The sequence below is a fragment of the Amphiura filiformis genome, chromosome 16 (genome assembly GCF_039555335.1).
Source record: "Amphiura filiformis chromosome 16, Afil_fr2py, whole genome shotgun sequence".
Lineage (NCBI taxonomy): Eukaryota > Metazoa > Echinodermata > Ophiuroidea > Amphilepidida > Amphiuridae > Amphiura > Amphiura filiformis.
In genome coordinates, this window is record NC_092643.1 from 53,984,154 (window position 1) to 54,003,625 (window position 19,472).

General features: G+C 36.8%; 1 protein-coding gene across 1 annotated transcript in view; it reads left to right on the top strand.

The window, feature by feature from the left end:
* The window catches only part of LOC140136193 (uncharacterized), a 47,088-nt gene that overhangs the window by 24,917 nt on the left and 2,699 nt on the right, over nt 1-19,472 (top strand). The window contains 1 exon segment of the mRNA XM_072157900.1: nt 11,469-11,588. Coding sequence (XP_072014001.1) covers nt 11,469-11,588 — 120 coding nt within the window.

The following is a 19,472-nucleotide window of genomic DNA, read 5'->3' on the forward strand; positions in this document are numbered from 1 at the left end:
AAATTGGCATGGAAAATTAAATTTGACACTTTTCTCAAAAACTGCTCAAATTTGAAAAAAATTGTTATGCTAGTTGGATTTCTTGCATCATTTCCTTTCTGAAAATCTATACTTTTATGTACTTATCATCATCACTTTTAAAGATACAATACAAAAAATATTTAAAATTTCCCACTTTGATTATGCATTCTGACCAATTAACAACAAAAATGTACAAAGCCGCAAAAACAGTAAAGGTCGAGTATGTGAATTTAACATGCACACTCACGACCTTCACACATTCTCTCCCAAGACCTATACTATCGGGGAGCTAGGACCACTTTCTAAACGAAAGAAATTTGGTTTGGTTTGGTTTGGTCCTGTGGGGTGCACAGAAAGTGGTCCTAGCTCCCCGAGTACTACACGCATCCGTCATGACCCACACTCACACCACACCACCCAAACCCCTGAAGCCCATCTTCACGAGTTTATTGCGTTAATCCAGCAAGCGGTAAGTGCACATTGCTATCAATGTTGACATCAAGAAAGATACAAAACAGTAGCCTATAACGCATTATACCATTATTGTAAGGTATTTTAATCCGTTGACAGGGTAAACATTCCCTGTTATTGCTCACGCAAGAAAATATCATCTAGCTTGAAACATAATGAAACTTGGGGTCTTTTGTTTCATTCGTAATATTAATGTACTTCTATCGTCTCCTTCATAATATTTTTGTTTACGCAATTCTATACCAAGAGATATGATTTTTCTCGGCTTCTAGTTCAAGTACAAACAAACACTATGGACCACAATAGCCTCATCCCAGTGGCACAGTTTAATAACCTCAATTAAACAATCATAGTGCAAAATTTGACCTCAAATTGCAGAGTATGGGTTTTTGTACCCAAATTTTCAAAGGTCATTCAATGAATATACAAATGTATTGGGGTTAAAGAACTGTGCCCTGATAGATGAACATGTTGCGGATCCTAGTGTTAAAGCTCTTATAGACAGAAATGGTTTGGCAGAGACTGAACTATTAAGTCATCAAACCACTCTTAATGCAATGTATGATTTATTATAGTCGTTGAAAAGAAGCTGTTGAAATGGTTACTTATTCACGAATGCAACTTTTAAAAGCTTAATGTTGTTTAGCACAGTCTCGAGGAGAGCATTAATTTTTCATGCTCACTTGCTAGGCTTCTACACAGACCAAAGAGATTGCATTTTGTGGTCCAGATTTACAGGTTATAATAGGCTGTGAAAGAGATTAATAAGGTTTTAAAGGCTATTCTCTCTTTTCAAGTTATGAGTTTATGTTTCTCTTTTGTTCAGAAACCAAAAAGCAGGGGATCACAACAACTAAAGCTGAATTTATTCTATACATCGCTAAGGGACAGCGATTGCTTTTTACCCAATGAGGTAGAGCACTTTTGGCTGCTTTGTGGAAAGCGCCATCGGTCATTGGTCAAATACCATCCGCTTTTCGCTCAGTGCTAGAGTTATAAACTCAGTGATAGAATAATAAATTCAAATTTAGTGTAGATAGGACACACACTAGTACTATATAAGTATATAATAGTATAACACTTGTACTACTATAAGTATATAATAGCCTATTGCCTTCTCCACTCACCTATATTACCTCCCCCTTCCCCTATTCCCTCTCCTCCTCTTCTCAGTGCCTCCTTCTCCCCCTCACTTCTCCCGCTCTTCTCCCCATACACTAGACATCTCCTCTCCCCTACACACTATTTAACTCCACTCTCGATCTCTACTCTACCCTTCCTTCCCTTCCCTCTTCCGATCCTCTCCCCCCTCTGTTTCTTTTTTTCCTCCCTAACCCCACCCCCACACACCCACATCCCCTCTTTCTCTCCTCTCATTTCTTTCGAGCAATAACTAACTTGAATAAAAGTCAACTAGCCTATATTGGAAGTAATATAGCTTCAATCGATCCTCATGCATGCGATATGCATATGAACAGACACTCGAGTATCTATTCTTTGTAATCTCGGTGGAAATATTTCGATGGTTTGTATTTTTTCACAGGAAATAACCCAAGGATTATTCGGCGATCTAAACCACACTTTCAAATTGACTTGTTCGACTTCTCTGCTCGTGAATATTTTACTGCGAAATTTAAAAACTTCTTTTGAACACTTTGATCAAGGTAACTTCAAAACTGATATTCTGCGGTCACACGATTATGTAACAAACTGAAATGGGCTATTCCAGAAATTTTCCACACACCCCCAAAGGTGACATTGGGATTTCCCACAGCTTTCCCCCTCAATATTGCTTGGGAATTCCTATCATGAAATGTCAAAAGAACATCCCATTTCCCGTCCAGATGCACATTGGTATGTGAAAAATTGGGAATTCCGATCACTTTTTGGTGTAAATGCATGTAAATCCCAAGTCCCAAATGTACACTCTAAATATTTGGCTGGGAAATCCCATTGTTATCTCATGGGTGGCTCGGGAAATCATTCATGGGAAATCCCACATTTTGTTTTAAATTGAACTTTGTCACCTTTGGGGGGTGTGTGGAAAATTTCTGGAATAGCCCAATGAAAACCGAAACTGCTTTCTACCAGTTTTAAGTTTCTAACAAAGGATACAGACAAAGGTATCGGTAATGACGTCAGTCAAGAGCTGAGGCAGGCTAATAGGAAACCACGTGAACAAAACTAAAATCAATTCATAACTTGAAGCGACCGATTGTGTAGTAATCAAAACGAACGTAGTTTGGCAACATGGTAGCTATATAGGTGATTTAATGTCCCCGATTCCAGAAAATTAACACTGTTTTACCTGTTGATTTTGCAATAAAACTGTTAAACCTATTTAAATTTGAAAAATTAGTGCTGTTTTTATTTATGAATGGGGATTAGTAAAAATAACGATTTATATATTTGACTGAATCAAAATATGGTAAAGTGGTTTAAGAGTGACACTATTGCATACCAATAAAGTTCGTGAATGAATATTTGATGTTCATAATAATTTGCTCTTACGTCTTACCGGTAGAAATACGTGACCCCGATTCTAGTTCATTTTACCTTATAAAAATAAACCCCGATTTAAACGAACCTGAGAAGGAAAAAATGCCCAGTTTTGTGTTTCGCTGTTTGCTTGTTTAATAAAGTGGTAATTTTAGTTTGGAGTCATGATTTAATTTTAGTGGCATAAAAACCCAAAATTGGGCCAATAAGTGATGGTCCTGTGGGAGTGACTCTTATATTTAGGGGACGTGAACATCGGTGAAGGAAGAATAGGTGATGGTCCTATGGGAGCCACTCCTATATTTGGGGGATATTAAGGGATCAAAACCGGCATTGTAATCCTCTCATATTGACACGTACCTCAGTCCCCTCAGTATCCCATCAACCGAAGAAAGGTCGTATTTTCAAGGCTCATTTTCCGCGGGCTGTCACTTAATGATTCTTCGTATTGTGACAAGGAAATCAAGAAGAATGTTATTTCTCTTCAAATACCAGCTGCGGTTTTTAATGCAGAAGTTGAAATGAATAAACTAAAGACAGTTGATTCAAGAAAAAATCAAGTGTTATGACAATCTTCCTGGCATAAGAAATAACACTCGACTCGTCAATCGAACATTGATGAATTAGACTTTAAAGTGACAACTAAAATGTGGAATAGTTCGTCATATTTGACAGGTTAACAAATAGTGATATGGCGTGTCACTAAAATAAACTTGATTAGTCCTCCATTTTGTTAGCATAACACTTCAAGCAATCTTCTGTATAAAAGTCATGGTTGATCGCTTTATCGCAATTTTAATAAACCACCACTTTTGTGCGAATTCATGATGTGATCTGTTAGCGGGGCCGGGGGTATTCAAGTTTGGTTTAAGTAGGGATGTCTCCAAGAATCTGACAGTAGACCCATGATTTCCAAAATATTTGACCCCCGGGATTTGACCCATCATATTTGGCAATATTAAAATAAAAAGTCACATAAATTTGAAGTTTGGACTCCAATAAGATAAAATTGGGTATTTTTGGCAAAATTTGCAAAGAAAATACAAATTTTGATACCAAATTAATAAAAAAGGGGCAATGTCAGACGCACGTTAAAAGTGAAACCCGGGGTGGAACTCATATTAGCGGCATATCCAACATGATCATTTGTCTCTGATCCCCCTTGAGCTGTTAGCGACCAGGCTGATATACTCATACGATCCCTATTTTACGAGCGAGTAAACCAAGTTTCCTTGCCCTTATCATGTGTACAGGTTTATAAAGGCTGTATCAAAATTATTGTTCTTTGCCCGTTTATTAGTGTTTTAGAAAAGCGTGCTTCTTCCAGATCCACTATTGAATCCACCTGAACTGACCACACTTTATACATTAGATTTAAAGGTCTGGTCATTTCAAGTTGATCCAATGGTACGTTGCACAGATGAAGGCATTAAAAAAAAACAAATGGAAAATTGATGAAGCACAATCTTTTTGATACAGCCTGTATGAGTAGTCCAATTGATTTGAGATGTTTGGTTAGAGCGAACATGCACATACAAAGAGAAAATAAACAAGGTTGTCTGATTGAATATGTATGGATCTGTGAAGTACGAGTTGAACAAGTTTTTCAATTGCTTAATAAAATATTGTTGCAGTTCCCAAGTCGTTATAGCATCAACAGTTGAGGCTCCTTCGATTTCAGGAACGTTAGTTGTTGCCATCCTCATCCTCATCGAGGTTACTGTCATAAGTATCATCTTCTTCATCATTGTCCATCATTACCGTCATTGTCATTATCATATTACATGAGCAAGTGAAAGAATAAAGTATATTTTCCCGTTTCTAGAAATCTTCAAAAAATAAATAGAAAAATAAATAAATAACTTGAGTATTATCATTGATCGCCGTCAACGTAGTTTATGAATAACAAAATCAATGTCACCGTCATTCATCATTGTCATCATCATCATCATGTTCATCTTTATCTTCATCTTCATCTTCATCTTCATCTCCATCTCCATCTCCATCTCCATCTCCATCTCCATCTCCATCTCCATCTTCATCTTCATCTTCATCTTCATCTTCATCTTCATCTTCATTTTCATTTTCATTTTCATCTTCTGATCTTTATCTTTATCTTCATATTTATCTTCATCTTCATCTTCATCTTCATCTTCATCTTCATCTTCATCTTCATCTTCATCTTGTGATCTTTATTATTAATTAATTATTATAATTTTTTTAACTTCTCGACTGGCATATGGGAAAAAGTACGAAACAGATTCATCACTTTAAACCTCTTTCAAAATAACAAATCCCTTCTTAAACCTCTTACGTTTTCCACTTTTCCTGATCAGTCTCTCTCCCGATAAAAGGACGTGGCCTGCCCGGACAAACATATTGAACTTCAAGCGCGTTTTCTTAATGAATTCATTAAACACGTACTTGATTTCAAGATTGGTGTTGCATTACACCAGCCACTGACCAGTATACTACGCAGGCGACCATTATACTTGAGATATATTTGGAATCAACAATGATCAATGAGGGTTCATAGCCAAACTCAGCCAAGCTAAGGAAGTCAAGAAGGCTTGTTAGCGCTACTTTTTCCTGAGTTAAAATCAACAACAAATTGTGACACAACGCGGGTAAATGAGACTGATGTCGGATTTAAAAAAATAAGGTTTTAGTATCACAATCCGGGATACTGTCCACCTTTTCGTAATTGACCATTTCGTTGCCGTTGGCTGCGTTTGGCTCTGCTAACTCCATTAGCAAAGTGGAAAACTAAAAACCTAAAATGTAAATTACACACGCCCAATTAATTTGCCAAGTAACTATGGACTATCTAGCTGAGACTTGTAGTACAAGCACAATAGAAGTATATTGTGTTTAGCATTTTGCTCATTTAAATATATTTTACATTTTAGCCAACGCTCTTGGTAAACTATTTGCTGTGCATTCAAAAGTCAAAAGAGATGGTGAAAAAGTTTTATTTTGGTGCATACTTGATGTAACATTTTCGAAGTCATACGTGACACAAATTTTATCATCATTCACCGCTTAGTATTCCCTGAAATACTTCTCATTTACTCGCGTTGATACACTTCCCTAAAACACCAACTTGAGCAGTTGGACATGTACTTTGATACTATCAGAGAGGTCCTGAGCACGCCGATTTGGGACTTCCCACTAATACTGATACTCTATTCTTCAATTTCTTCTTGTTCAGATGACAAACCACCGTGACAACGTTTTTATTCGACACGATTTTCATTAATTCATTGGTTTTCAATTTCCATGACTAACCCATAATAACGTAAACATCTTCAATTATATATTAACTCTCCAGATGGATAAGTGTTATGTTACACCACTCAAATTTAAGATAATTCTGATTGAAATGGATAATTCAATTATCATGATTATTGACATTTTAATAACTTAGTCACAGTGTCATTTCGGGTCGTCAGGAGCTTATTGATAATTAAACTAGAAACATCGACCGTGTGCCAAATCTGGTCTGATCAATGTGAATTTAAATTAATTACATATAAGGTATGGATTTCGTAGAAAAAAAACTTCTGCATAAAAGCAAAAAGCACCCAATTTGGTCAATATTGTGCTGTTTTGGGGCGGATATTTGCTGAAATGTGCGCAATAGTGTAATTTAGGCGCATTTCTCTCTGCTGAAACCCACCGAAAACGAGTATGTGAGTGCGTATCGCTGTACCAAAATCCCTGAAAATGCACCCGACATACGGGAAGTCACGTCAAAATGTCTTAATAGTTAATTGCAAACAGTTTTGATAACTTAAAACTACATTCAATAAATATTCGAAATTGTCCCTGTTTTTAAGTTAACTATATGCCCTGGCATAGCGTTTTTAACATAACTACGAACGTACCTTATTCTCAACTTTTTCCTCAATCATGTCACCCTAATCGTAGCCCTTAGCCGTACCCCTATTTGACCTAGAAAACTAGATACACTACCCACGGTCAAAATGATAACTATAGTTAACCCCGTTTCTATAGCCATTCCCCTTCCCTGACAATGTTCGTAAACATTTTCGTATACCCACCTTATAAAGTTATAAGCATTCAACTTTTTGAAAAAATAAATTAAAATATGCACACGAGTTCCTCACACTATATAATTTGATTGTCTGTTTTGATGTATCGACTATGTTTATTTCATCGCACATTCAGGGCGGATTCAAGTCTCTCAGATTGAACAGTGTTACGTATTTACTTTGTTTAAATAAGCAATGTTTTCCTCAAGCTCAACAAATACAGGAGCAAATACAACTTGTAGAAAACTGAGCTGTATGCTACGGCATACAAGCTGTATCAAAATGATTGGTACCCATCCACCCTGCTTATTCAATATGTAACATTGGATCCTCTTGAATGCCCAGGATTTATAGTTTAATGAACGTATATAAAATTCATCTATAAAATAAAGGTAGCTCCTATGTTGCATTTTGATGTGCAGCCTAGCCTTGTTCATATTTACTGGAAGCTGATGGGTGCCAATAATTTTGATACGGTTGATTAATTTGCTTACAACTTACCAAGTATGTGATGAGTATGATAATATTCAAATATTTCTGTCACAAGACCAACGCAATGTCAAACTCATGTTACCATAAAAGAGGAATAGGTATTTGTGCGATCCATGGCGGATTTTGCTGTTCAAAAATTGAATTTTTCATTATGGTAGTTGACAAGTTTCCTAACAATCAAGTATGTTACCCTCAAGTATTATTGCAGGGACTATGCAGAAAGAGGTAGCGATCCATGACTCGTTCACTCTAAATTTCAAGGATTTAAAATAAATCCCAAGGGACTGTGATTAGGGACCAATCAAGTGTTAGATTTAAAATTAAATCTTTAAGATTTAAAATTAAATCTTTCAGATTTAAAATTAAATCTTTACGATTTAAAATTCAAATCTATAAGATTAATTTTAAATCTAAAATTGATTGGTCCCTAACTACAGTCTTAAGGATTTATTTTTAAATCCTTGTAATTTAGAGTGTTCCTTATTCTGCTTTTGTTGTTATGTTTTTGGTTTTGTGCGTAAAGCATGTGCCCCTGAAATGGATGTCTGGTCATATTATATGTTCAATGCTAAATTACTTTTCACTTAAATCCAAACATAACTCTTACAACGCATTTGTTTAATCACCTTGAAATTGGCTCACACAATGTTGCTCCGTACCATGCATTCACCATGATAAATCTCCCGTTTTAAGGGGAATAATACCCTGATTTTCATCAGTACCCCTCTTCTTTTTTTTCTTGCAAATTTATGAACTACATAAATATGTTCATCATCTCATGTCCTAAACTTATAAAATATCTCTACCTACAAAGTGATTTTAAACCATTTTAGAAAATCATTTTAGCCCTATATTGTTTACTGTATCCTGGTAACTGAGATGTGTGTTTCATAACAAACCATAATTTATTCTATTGAACATGTCCAAGTAGAATACATGAATAGAATACATTAAATCCTTTGTTACACTATCTATAGAAATGTACTCACTGACTGATTATAACACTGAATAAATTAAATAGGCCTATAATCTCTTCCACATAGACAATTTAATACTACACCATGTATGTATCTTCCATAATGTGTTGTTAGGAAAAGAGATTAAAAAAGGCTATAAGGTCATCAAAGGTCAGGTTATAGGTCAATTGGTTCAGGTCAAATTCAGGCATCAATTCTGAATACATGTGATAGTCTGTGATATCATACATGTCATAATGAGGCATCAATTTTGATATTTTGTCTGTTACTGGATATATAATGGAAATGTGTGAGGTGGATATACTAAAATACCTTGGGCTGTAAATGGTGAGTACAATTTAGATTGCCTAGTTGAGATGGATTGGGCAAATAAATATAAAATAGTTGAAAATCACAAAAATGAAGCTTACGGAAAACTACCTAATATGGTGGTATAGGTGACAAAAAATACAATCTTTTTCAACATTGCTGTAGTGTGGTTGTGATAACCTGTTACCTATGGCTTAATTAAGTTTCAGTGAAATAGTGTCGCAAGTTCAAAATACAAAATATAGCTCAACATTGAAAATAGAAGCATTTTAACCGGTTCGTTTTTTGATAGTTGTGGAGCACCAAGTTCATGAAGTCATAAAAGAAATCAGGGACCACTTATTCCCATTTTACATATCAACATTATTTCCCTAATGTGTTAGCAACACATATCCAAAATTTTAACGAAATCCGTTGATAGTAAGCTTTCCAAAATGAAGTGAATTTAAAACATCAGTGATGTACCACTTTTGGCTTATACCATTAGAAGCATGTACGCGTCATTGATACTGATGCCACCAATTGAACGAGAAGATTTGCCCCTTCATTTTGCATACCACTTTGTCCAATTTCTTTTCTCATTTCTTCACAAAATGCAAAAAATGCAAAAAAATGCAATGGGTGTACTACCCCTTAAGTGAAATTGAATGTACGCATACCTTTAAACTTCAAGATCTGTTCATGTTTACGTTCATTGCTTGGCTCCTGGCATTTTATACTCTGCAGTTAAGTTTCACAGAAGTAATTCCACTTCAATTTTTCCCGTAGACACACATAAAAGCTTACCCCAGACATTCACTGTCCATGCACCCCGATTTTGTGCACCTTCATATCTGTCCAATATAAACTCCAAAGTAAGTACCCGGAGGAAGTAGTACCAACAACTATTGGCTTTGATTTTAGGGATGAAATCAAAACTCGACCGGCGGTTGACCACCGGTTCCGTCTGGTTGCTATTGTTCTAAACAATGGCAACCGGACGGAATCGGACAGAACCGCCGCGGCGCGCCGTTCAACCGCCGGTCGAATTTTGATTTCATCCCTTAGCAACATGTTATCATAAACGTGGTAAAAGATTGGTTATACAGTCATTTAATAATGCGGTAGCTTTGGCTTGGTAGAATACTACATGTTAGTACAGTGACGTGATTTAGTTTGCAATCAGTCTATGAACAGAAACCGCTAATCGCTCACTAATTGATAATAACCCCTCCTGTATAATCCCTGGCATGTATAAATAAATCAAATGTCACTAATCCCCCTCTCACTGGTCACTTGCCTTGTATGCCAAGAGGGCTGTTAATTGGTTAGTGTCTCAAAGGGGATATGTGGTAAGCCATATCGGTTTTATGACAACAGTATTCACACCTCTGTAATTAGGCAGAATTATTTCTCTGTTTAGATAGACTGAATAGAGTATACGTTGATGATGATCAGCGGGGACAAAATCAATTTTTGTGCGGATATCCAGGGATAGGAAAATCCACCTCATTTTCTCACTTGCAACAACGTGCGAATCTTCATAGCCGGTACTTCTCAAGGTCTTAGTAAACTTCCGCCATTGCAACTTAATGTGGGAGACAGCGTCATTAAACCATCTGATAATGTTCGGAACTTGGGCACAGTGTTTGACTCTCGCCTAACGATGACTCCTCACATTAATAGCATGATTTCTTCAATCAATTTCCAGCTCCGTAATATTCGCCGTATTCGTCGCTTTTTGGACCACAAAACACTTCACACAGTTGTGCAAGCTCTCGTGATATCACGCCTTGACACCGGGAATGCTCTCCTCTATGGAGCAAAATCAAAAGACCTTGATCGTTTGCAGTCCCTCCAACACAAAGCAGCCAAACTCATATTCTATGCCGCTAGACTTGATAGCCCCACACCATTAATGCACGACCTTCACTGGTTGCCAGTAAGAGATCGAATCAAATTCAAACCCTGTCTGTACGTCTTCAAATGTTTGCATGAATCTGCTCCTTCATACCTCACAGAATTACTCTCATACAGAACGCGCTCATCTGGACCCATCACAAGATCCTCTATGGATACCAGTCTTCTGAACACTCACATCGGTAAAAATCGCAGTGGTGACATGTCTTTTCGTTCTGCTGGTCCAGCGTTGTGGAACTGCCTCCCGCGTAACATCAGGGAGGCAACCTCAGTGGCAACATTTAAAAAATCTCTTAAGGCTCATTATTATCCTTTTTGACTCTTTGCTTTTGTTCATTCTCTTGTTTTTGCATTGTATCACTTAGCGCTTTGATCTTTTTGTAATAGCGCTTTATAAGCTCTAATATGTATGTATGTATGTAATCCAGACATATTTTGAACTCTTTTCTGTTAATTATAGAGATACTTAACCCCCTGAGCACTACCTGCCATTCTAACATTACCTCTGATTGGTCAATTACATGATATCTTTACTGTAATCATCAATCAGAATGGAGCTTTGCAAATAATTCACCCCAATTTGTTTTGTGTGGTGAAATTATTCTAAAAATGTTGCTGATTGGTGCAATTGATAATGAAAACTTCTTTTTGGCCAATCGGCAGGTAGTTCTCATAGGCTTAAAATAAATAAGTTCACCCAGTCTTGTGTTCGCTAATGTTGCTTCCTTTTGGTTCCATTCTATAGGTGACAGCGCTAGTTGTTTCACATGTGAGGATGGTTCTATGTGTATTGACAACCAACTGGTCTGCGATCAACTTTGGCACTGCCCCGACGGTAGCGACGAAGGATATAATCTTTGTTACGGTAAGATGGTCATATAAATCATAGATGTATAAATCCACCATTATGCTCGCACAAGTAAAATTGCAGCATCTGGAAATTAATGAAATAGAAGATGCTTTCTTTTTACTCGGGATCACGGTTGCCCGGCACGGTTGTTTGAAGGCTTGTAAAACTGAGTCATTTTTAAGTGTAGATGAACAATGATGGCGCTATTCATCTTAAATCTTGTTTGCATCTTTCAAAGGGCTAGATACTTGTATAATGGTATTAAATTATCAGACAAAATACTAACAAATGGCAAGGAAATTTTCAAAAAACTTTTTATCGTGAAATGTAATGAGTAACTCACTTATTTGGATAATTTAATTTTAAAATATATATAAATAGCGCCCTCAATTTGGACACAAATGTACAGTTTATAGAATAAAAATTACACAAAAAAGCATAATAATATAATGTGTATATTAGTGTGATATATGTTGGTATTGTCCAGGTCTAGAATGATGTTTTGCTAGAAAAATTAATAAACGATCACATCAAACAACCGTGGGTGCAGTCGTTTTGTAATCACACCTCTCCCGAAAGTAGAAATAATGTATCTACAAGTAAATAAAATAACATTTAACAGGAGAGAAAACGGAATGTAGCTACATGTTAAGTTGCTTATTTGCTATTTAATTATGTCGAGTGGTGTCCTAGAACTGTGATGGCCTTCCATATCTTCCTGTCTTGCATTGCTGTTGTCATATCAGCAGTTCCAAGTCCGGTGTCTTGTCTTAGAATGTCGACATATGTCAGGGCAGGCCTTCCTTGTTTTCTTTTCCTATGCTTCGGAATCCAGTGCACCAATTTAGATACAGGCTCTGTCTTGCTTCTGTAGCAGTGACCAGCAAACCGTGTCACTTTGGAAGGTCACTATATACAATGATACAGCTCTTTGTTTGCCATATGCTATTTCCAGTGGACATTACGCATTGACCTCAACAGTCTGGTATACGCAGCCATCCAGCTACTTTGCCAGTTTGGAAGTGACTGTCCATGCCTCACACCCATAGAGCAGTACTGATTCCACTGTTGCTGTAAATAAGCGTTGCTTAAATCTAGTTGAGAGCGATGACTTCCAGATCTTAGCCATGCCATTAAAAGCTCTCCAGGCTGCTGCTTTATTTTTACATCCTTTTCTGAGCTATGTCATGATCAAGAAATATTTCGACATAAGCAAATGCAATACCGTATTACACATGCGCGTATTTGGGGCGCCCCCGGGGTCAAAGTAGGGGCGGAAAAAACAAAGGGGCGGTGGAAGAAGAAGGGTCGGCAAAAAGAAGGGCGGCAAAAAGAAGAAGGGGCGGCAAAAAGAATTAGTAAAGAAAAAATTTGAAGAACTGTGAAAAAATGGTACTATACATTGCTTTTAGGGCGCTAACGCCTAAAATCCATTTTTTTTTGCTCTTCACTTTTTCAAACTACCGAAAAAAAAATTGGGTCAACCATTTCGGGCTGTTGAGGAAGGGGCGGCAAAATGTGATATTCTTCAGCCCCCCGGGATAGGAGCGGCCACGGTACGCCACTGGTATGTAGTTACGACGTATTGAACAATGCTCTGATTTTCAATATTCTCTTACACATAAGTATAAGGTTATACTGTAGTTTTGCTTTGAAAGACAAATTGATGGGGACATTTACAAATTGTTGAAATTGTTTTGACCTTTCGTGAAATTTGAGAATAACCTCCAGGTATACTTCTGTAGTTAGTTTAATAATAGCAGAATTAGAGTGTGTGGAATTTTTGTATATGGTTTCATATCTGAGATAGGGAGACTAGAATGTGGGAGAAAATCGGGAGGTAACTCTGAAATTAATATAAGTAAATGTCAGCATTTATGAAAGCGCCTTTTCAATTTGTTCAAATCGCTTTACATTTATTCCGCTACAACTAGGATATCACACCGTGTGACTACCAACAACAGCGGCGCCGTATGACTACCCCTAACAGTCCCACCTAGGTGTAGTGGAACAAGCTAGATAAAGTGTCTTAATTTACTTAATCACGACGTCTCTTTCAAAGTATAAGAATACTTTTTGCGGGCAGGTTTATATTGTCAATTCTGCGTTTATTTTTTATTTTATTTAGTAGGACAGATAGCAATCGCATCAAAGATAAAGGGTCTTTAGTGATATTAGTTGTTGCTATCTTGTAAAAGGTCATTCGCCGCGCAAACCTCTCGAGTGCTCCCTGTAATGTTTTCCTTCCAGCTATTCTGTTTCTGTTTCGTTCACATACTGTGTAAACCAATTCAGATTCCTCTCGGCGGATCTTCACTGTAAAAATAATGGTCGTCTTCATGATTTGAGTTCGAGGGCGGCTAAAGGTTTCGTGCATACAGCATAAAAATCAATTACCATATTCATTTCAACATGATGAACCACTGAACCAATATTAGATATGTTTGTATGTAATGGAAATCATTTTGTGTGCAGATTTCCATTACCGTTATCGTCACGGGGGGGTGGGGGGGGGGGGGCTGATATGTACTTTTTGCTCTTGAACATGGATAAAGCCTTGTAGGTGTAAACTTTATAATTTATTTGAAGAGGTTGCTTCATCCATGTTCAAGGGCCAAAAGTACATTATGAGGTTTTTCCCGCCCATAATCATAAAAATGTATAAATGTTAACTTTTTATCAAAATTATCAACCATTTGCCTTTGATGACCGCATAATAATACCTGTGCGGCTGGATATTGGTATAATGTATAATAGTAATGATGTTAATGTGAGATTGACATTTCTAGGGACTTGTTAGACACATTCAGACATAAATATAATTATGGTATTTGGCATTTCACGAGCGTTTGTTATAAACTGAAATTTATTAATATTCTGAAGATGAAACATGATTGACGATTGACTGTGCATTGTGGCTCATGATTACTTTTTCATCGCTTCATAATTCGTGAAATTTGCACCTTGTCAACAGATACGTATATTCAAATCAACTTTTATGATGTTTACAGGGCGTCTCTGAAAATCGACGCAAGATTGAATAATTGATGCAATAATAAGATAGCTTTCAACTGAAGGCCTATAGATAAACATCAGTGCTCTTCTCCTTCTGACGCATTAGCTCAGTTGGTAGAGCATCGGTCCGGTGATCCGAAGGTCCCAGGTTCAAATCTTGGATGGTCAGTGAAATGTTTTCACTGGCTGTCATTTATGTATGTGTTGACTTGTGTTAAAAACCTTTCTCATATTTAATTTACCAAATAATTTAACTTTATTTCTCCAGCTTTCATATACTTTTTGAGAATATTGACTGCGTTGTTCTTGAAATAGTTCACTTTTACGATGATTCAGTATAGTAACACGATCTACGAGGGGGGTTGGGGGCAATTATCAATTATAAACGTTATGTACCGTTGTATTTGGTAGTAATGTATAGCTATGGGTTTCCTCTATCCAGTGATACCAAAAAAAAGGACAAACATCCTCCATATAATGTCGCTATGACGTCATAATGTTAGGGCGTCCATGCAAATTTGGGAAATTCTGGCTATGTAAAAAGTATAGGCAAAATTGGGGTAAACATTTTATCACTAATATGAGCGCAAGGATGGATCTACGATTAGCTTAGGTCGTTTGGGCGTAAGCGCAGGCTAGGGTTAAGTATCAAGAACTGGGTATTATTAGGCATGAATGGTTTAATGCACATTCCTGTTTGACTCATGGAATGGATCAACGTGAAGCGTGATTCTCAAATTATGATTCAAGAAAGGAGGAGTCAATGTTCGAAATTCAAATAATATGTGGTATATGCTCTTTTTCTCAAAAACATACACTCGTCCGTTCCGTTTTGTTTGTAGCATTAAAATACTTAAAAAATTGTTTCGGATGAAAATTGAGGAGCTCGCCAAACTCTTCAAAAGAAATTTAAATGAATTTATTGAGTTATATCATAAATGATTGGATAACGAAAAAAGTTTGAAAATATGCAAAAGTCTGAACCAAGCCTTATTCCAATTTTACAAAATTTATTTGTTTTCCTACAAAGACAGCGAATATTTACCGTGGCTGGTTTCAATTAGGTGTGAGCTGGAACATATGTAAATATGATGCCCAAAATAAATAATAAAAACCATTTATTTATAAAGAGTATATATTATAGATAGCTTTAAATAGAGACTTGAGACTGCTCTGGTAGTGCAAAGAAACCCTGAGACATTCTCATAAATCAATTCAGTATGTTTGAGAGCAAATCTGATACGAGCAAGTCGAAGAACCCGAGTCTTAAGTGACTACATAATGAGGAGATAAACAACTTCTTCAAGCATTCTCAGAAGGGACTTTAAGATGATAAATTTATTTAAGGTTATAAATAAAAGATAGTACGTCGTAGTTTTTACTATAAACAAACCTCTTATGTGTTTTGTTTTGTGTATTTTGCAGCGAAATGATAGATGATTTCTATTAGTACAGAATGGACAGTCACGATACACACATTTGTCAGGCCTGGAGGCTTATGTTGGGATGATAAATATTGCGTATGTTACCTGGTTACAAACCGTTTCGGTATTGCACCGTTTGGATATAATACCAAATAACGGTATCGGTATTTTTCATTTAATGCGACGGAATAAACTGTAAGTCATCCATGCATGATCTCAGTTTAATTCGTAAACCCACTTGCTCAGTGGGTGATACCCAAACGGGACGATACCTAAACATGCTATCGCACTTGAACATGTGTAGTGAGATTGAGATTCTAAATGTGTGTATGTTGCGGCCCATTTACATGATTTAGGTATCGTCCCGTTTGAGGTATCACCCATCGAGTTTTTGGTCTGAACTGAGATCATTCATGGATGACTTGCAGTTTATTCCGTTTGAAATTGAAAAAGAATAAAATAAAACTGCATAGTATGATGTGATAATGCTATCATTATACCTGTGAATATACCTGTTAGTTGGGGTGAATACATGTGTGACAACAAAATATGGTATTCTCGACAATATATTTACCCGTGAATGTATCTGTAATTACAAAATGTCATAGCTCAATTGAATGGGGATGATACGTATATCGAAATCGGTCATACCTGTCTTCCTAATGTGTCTTATCATTCTATGTGACCCTGTGTGTTTCATGACTGTCAAAGAATACGTGGATTTGTAAGACGTTGTAAAATGACATTGAAACAGACCGTATCGTGTATATGGATTTATGTATAAGCATAGTTGTGTATGACAGTCTTTTGTATGAATAGGGGTGTGGGGTGGGTAGGGGTGAGTGTGCATTTTGTTGGTGGAGTGTGACAGTGGGCGTGTTTAGGAATATCGCTTTGTCTGTGTGTATGTAGGTGAATGGGAAATTAGGAGGTCATGGTATTGCAAGAAGTGGTAAAATATCACTGCTGCCTGAGTTGTGTGTGTGAATATGTCTGTGTGCTTACACATGTATGGGGTGAGTGTGCATTTTGTTGGTGGGGTGTGACAGTGGGCGTGTTTAGGAATATCGCTTTGTCTGTGTGTATGTAGGTGTTTTTGAAATTAGGAGGTCGTGGTATTGCAAGAAGTGGTAAAATATCACTGCTACTTGGATTGTGTGTGTGGGGGTGTCTGTGTGCTTACGACTGTTACGTAGTGTGTCAGTATGGTGTGCGTATAGAGTGTATAAACATGATAAAGGACAGCCTTTTAAAATGGTATGTGCTTTTGCATAGGTGTGTTCGTTTGCTTGTGTGGGGACGTGTGTGCTTGTATATTTTTGTGTTACGTATAGGGGTGCGTGCGTCCGCGTGAATTTATTCCTAATATAAACTTCCACATTGGTAAAACCCGCATAATATTCATAACATTTCTAGTAAAGGAAATTTAAAAACCGTGCTTACATTTGTACTTTATGCATTGGAATGTTTCACTCCTACATATTGTTTGAGGCATAAATTTATTAAAAATCATAAGAACTAGGTCATTGCCTAAATAAAGCTGGTCAAACAACATGTTGACCATCTAACATGACTAATGGTCAGAGATATTCTCGAGTAAGCCAATAGCCTATCGACAATTGTGTGCTTTCTTTCTTCTTTTGTTTATACTCTTGCCTTTTTTGCCAAAATCTTTCTTTCAAGGACCCCATTGGAAATAAGCCTGAAACATTGGCTTTATGGGTTATCCCGGTTCCTAGTGTATTTTTATCTTCACATATTGTATATCCTTTAATTTCGTATTTTGTCAAGTGTTATATTTAGGTAATGTATTTTAAACTGTGCAATATAATATTTTTATGTATTTTGTATTATGGAACCAAATAAAATCAATCAATCAAAAGACAACAGTCTGAAAAAAAACCCACCACGAGCATGTCGAGTGTAAAGGGGAAAGGGGAAGAGGCGCTATTATAATTGGATCCTTTCCAATTAGGTGGGAATTGTGAGACTTTTGTTATTATGACATCGAATGTAGACCAACCTTTTGTGCAATATCTGTCTCTGGCAAATTTTTACATAAGTGCCAATGTTCATTGGTCTTCATTTTACAGATGTGATATCACTTTGCAAGAAATAATTAGACATTGATATCAATTCGATGTAGGGTAGGGTAGGGGGCATTTCCACTCAGTGCAGTGTAAATGAATAATGGGAGTAATAAAATTGATCGCATTATCGCACGTCCATGCTTTAGGCTTATGATTCAGAAGGAAAATAAATCCAGTCTATTTGTCCATAGACCCTTCTTCCAGGGTCTATGATCTGTCTTGTTGTTGTATTATAAAACTAAAATTTAAGCAAAATGACGATATATGCACGGTTCTCATACATGGAAAGTATGTGAGCGAGTCAGACATTGTAATGCAAAGGGAGGTTCCTCTACCAAAACGAATCAAACGAATCGAATAATCTTATTTTTCCGGCAGAATAGACCTCAGAATCTCACATTTGGAAAATGAAAAGAAAAAGGGCCCCTTTCCTCGAGCACTAACAATGTTAAATTGGAAGCAATTAACAAATCAACTGGACTCACGTTTTTTGAGAGGCTACAGTACCACACCTTATCCTAGGTGCATCTTCAGGCCGTTTGATGACCTGGCGGCAATTGGTCACTGACCAGTGGCGAGATAGAGGTGCCAGAGGTCGTTGATCTGAGTGATCTCGCCACTGGTCAGTGACAATTTGCCGCCAGATCATCAGACGGCCTGAAGATGCACCTAGGATAAGTTGTGATACTGTAGCCTCTCAAAAAACGTGAGTCCAGTTGATTTGTTTATTGCTTCCAATTTAATATTATATTATACCTGGATGAATGACAACCTTCATAAACGTAACTACTAACCATGCTAATTTTACATCAAAGAAAAAGAAAAAGAACTCAAAAAGAGCATACAGCTACAGATACGTACATAAGTTTAAGAGTGACGTCGCTCTTGAAATCCCGGGTTGAGAACCACACATTAAAAGCAAACCATTTTCCTATTAACGTCAATTGAAATATATTTTGACATTTCAAGATCATGCTTTATATCAACTGCAGTGTGCGTTGAGCCAGGGATAATGTTAAAACACGGCCACAGTATTCGGAACAAAATTACATTTAGATGCCAGTAATACATGAATATAAAATCATATTTTAATAGTTAATTTGCCGGCTGAAAAAAAATGCTATATACTTATTACTTCCCAGACCAAAGAAAATAAATTGAATTCTGTTTAATGTAATTTACTGGTTGTACTACTTGTCTCCCGATGATGCGCGCTTGCAGAGGCAAACTACTGTTGTATAATATGCTATGCTAAAAGGGCATACAGATACGTACATCAGTTTAAGAGTGACGTCGCTTAAAACAGAGGTACATACTCCAATCTACATTTATTGTATGCTGATTTCAGGGCCATATGAGGTTGGTTCAAA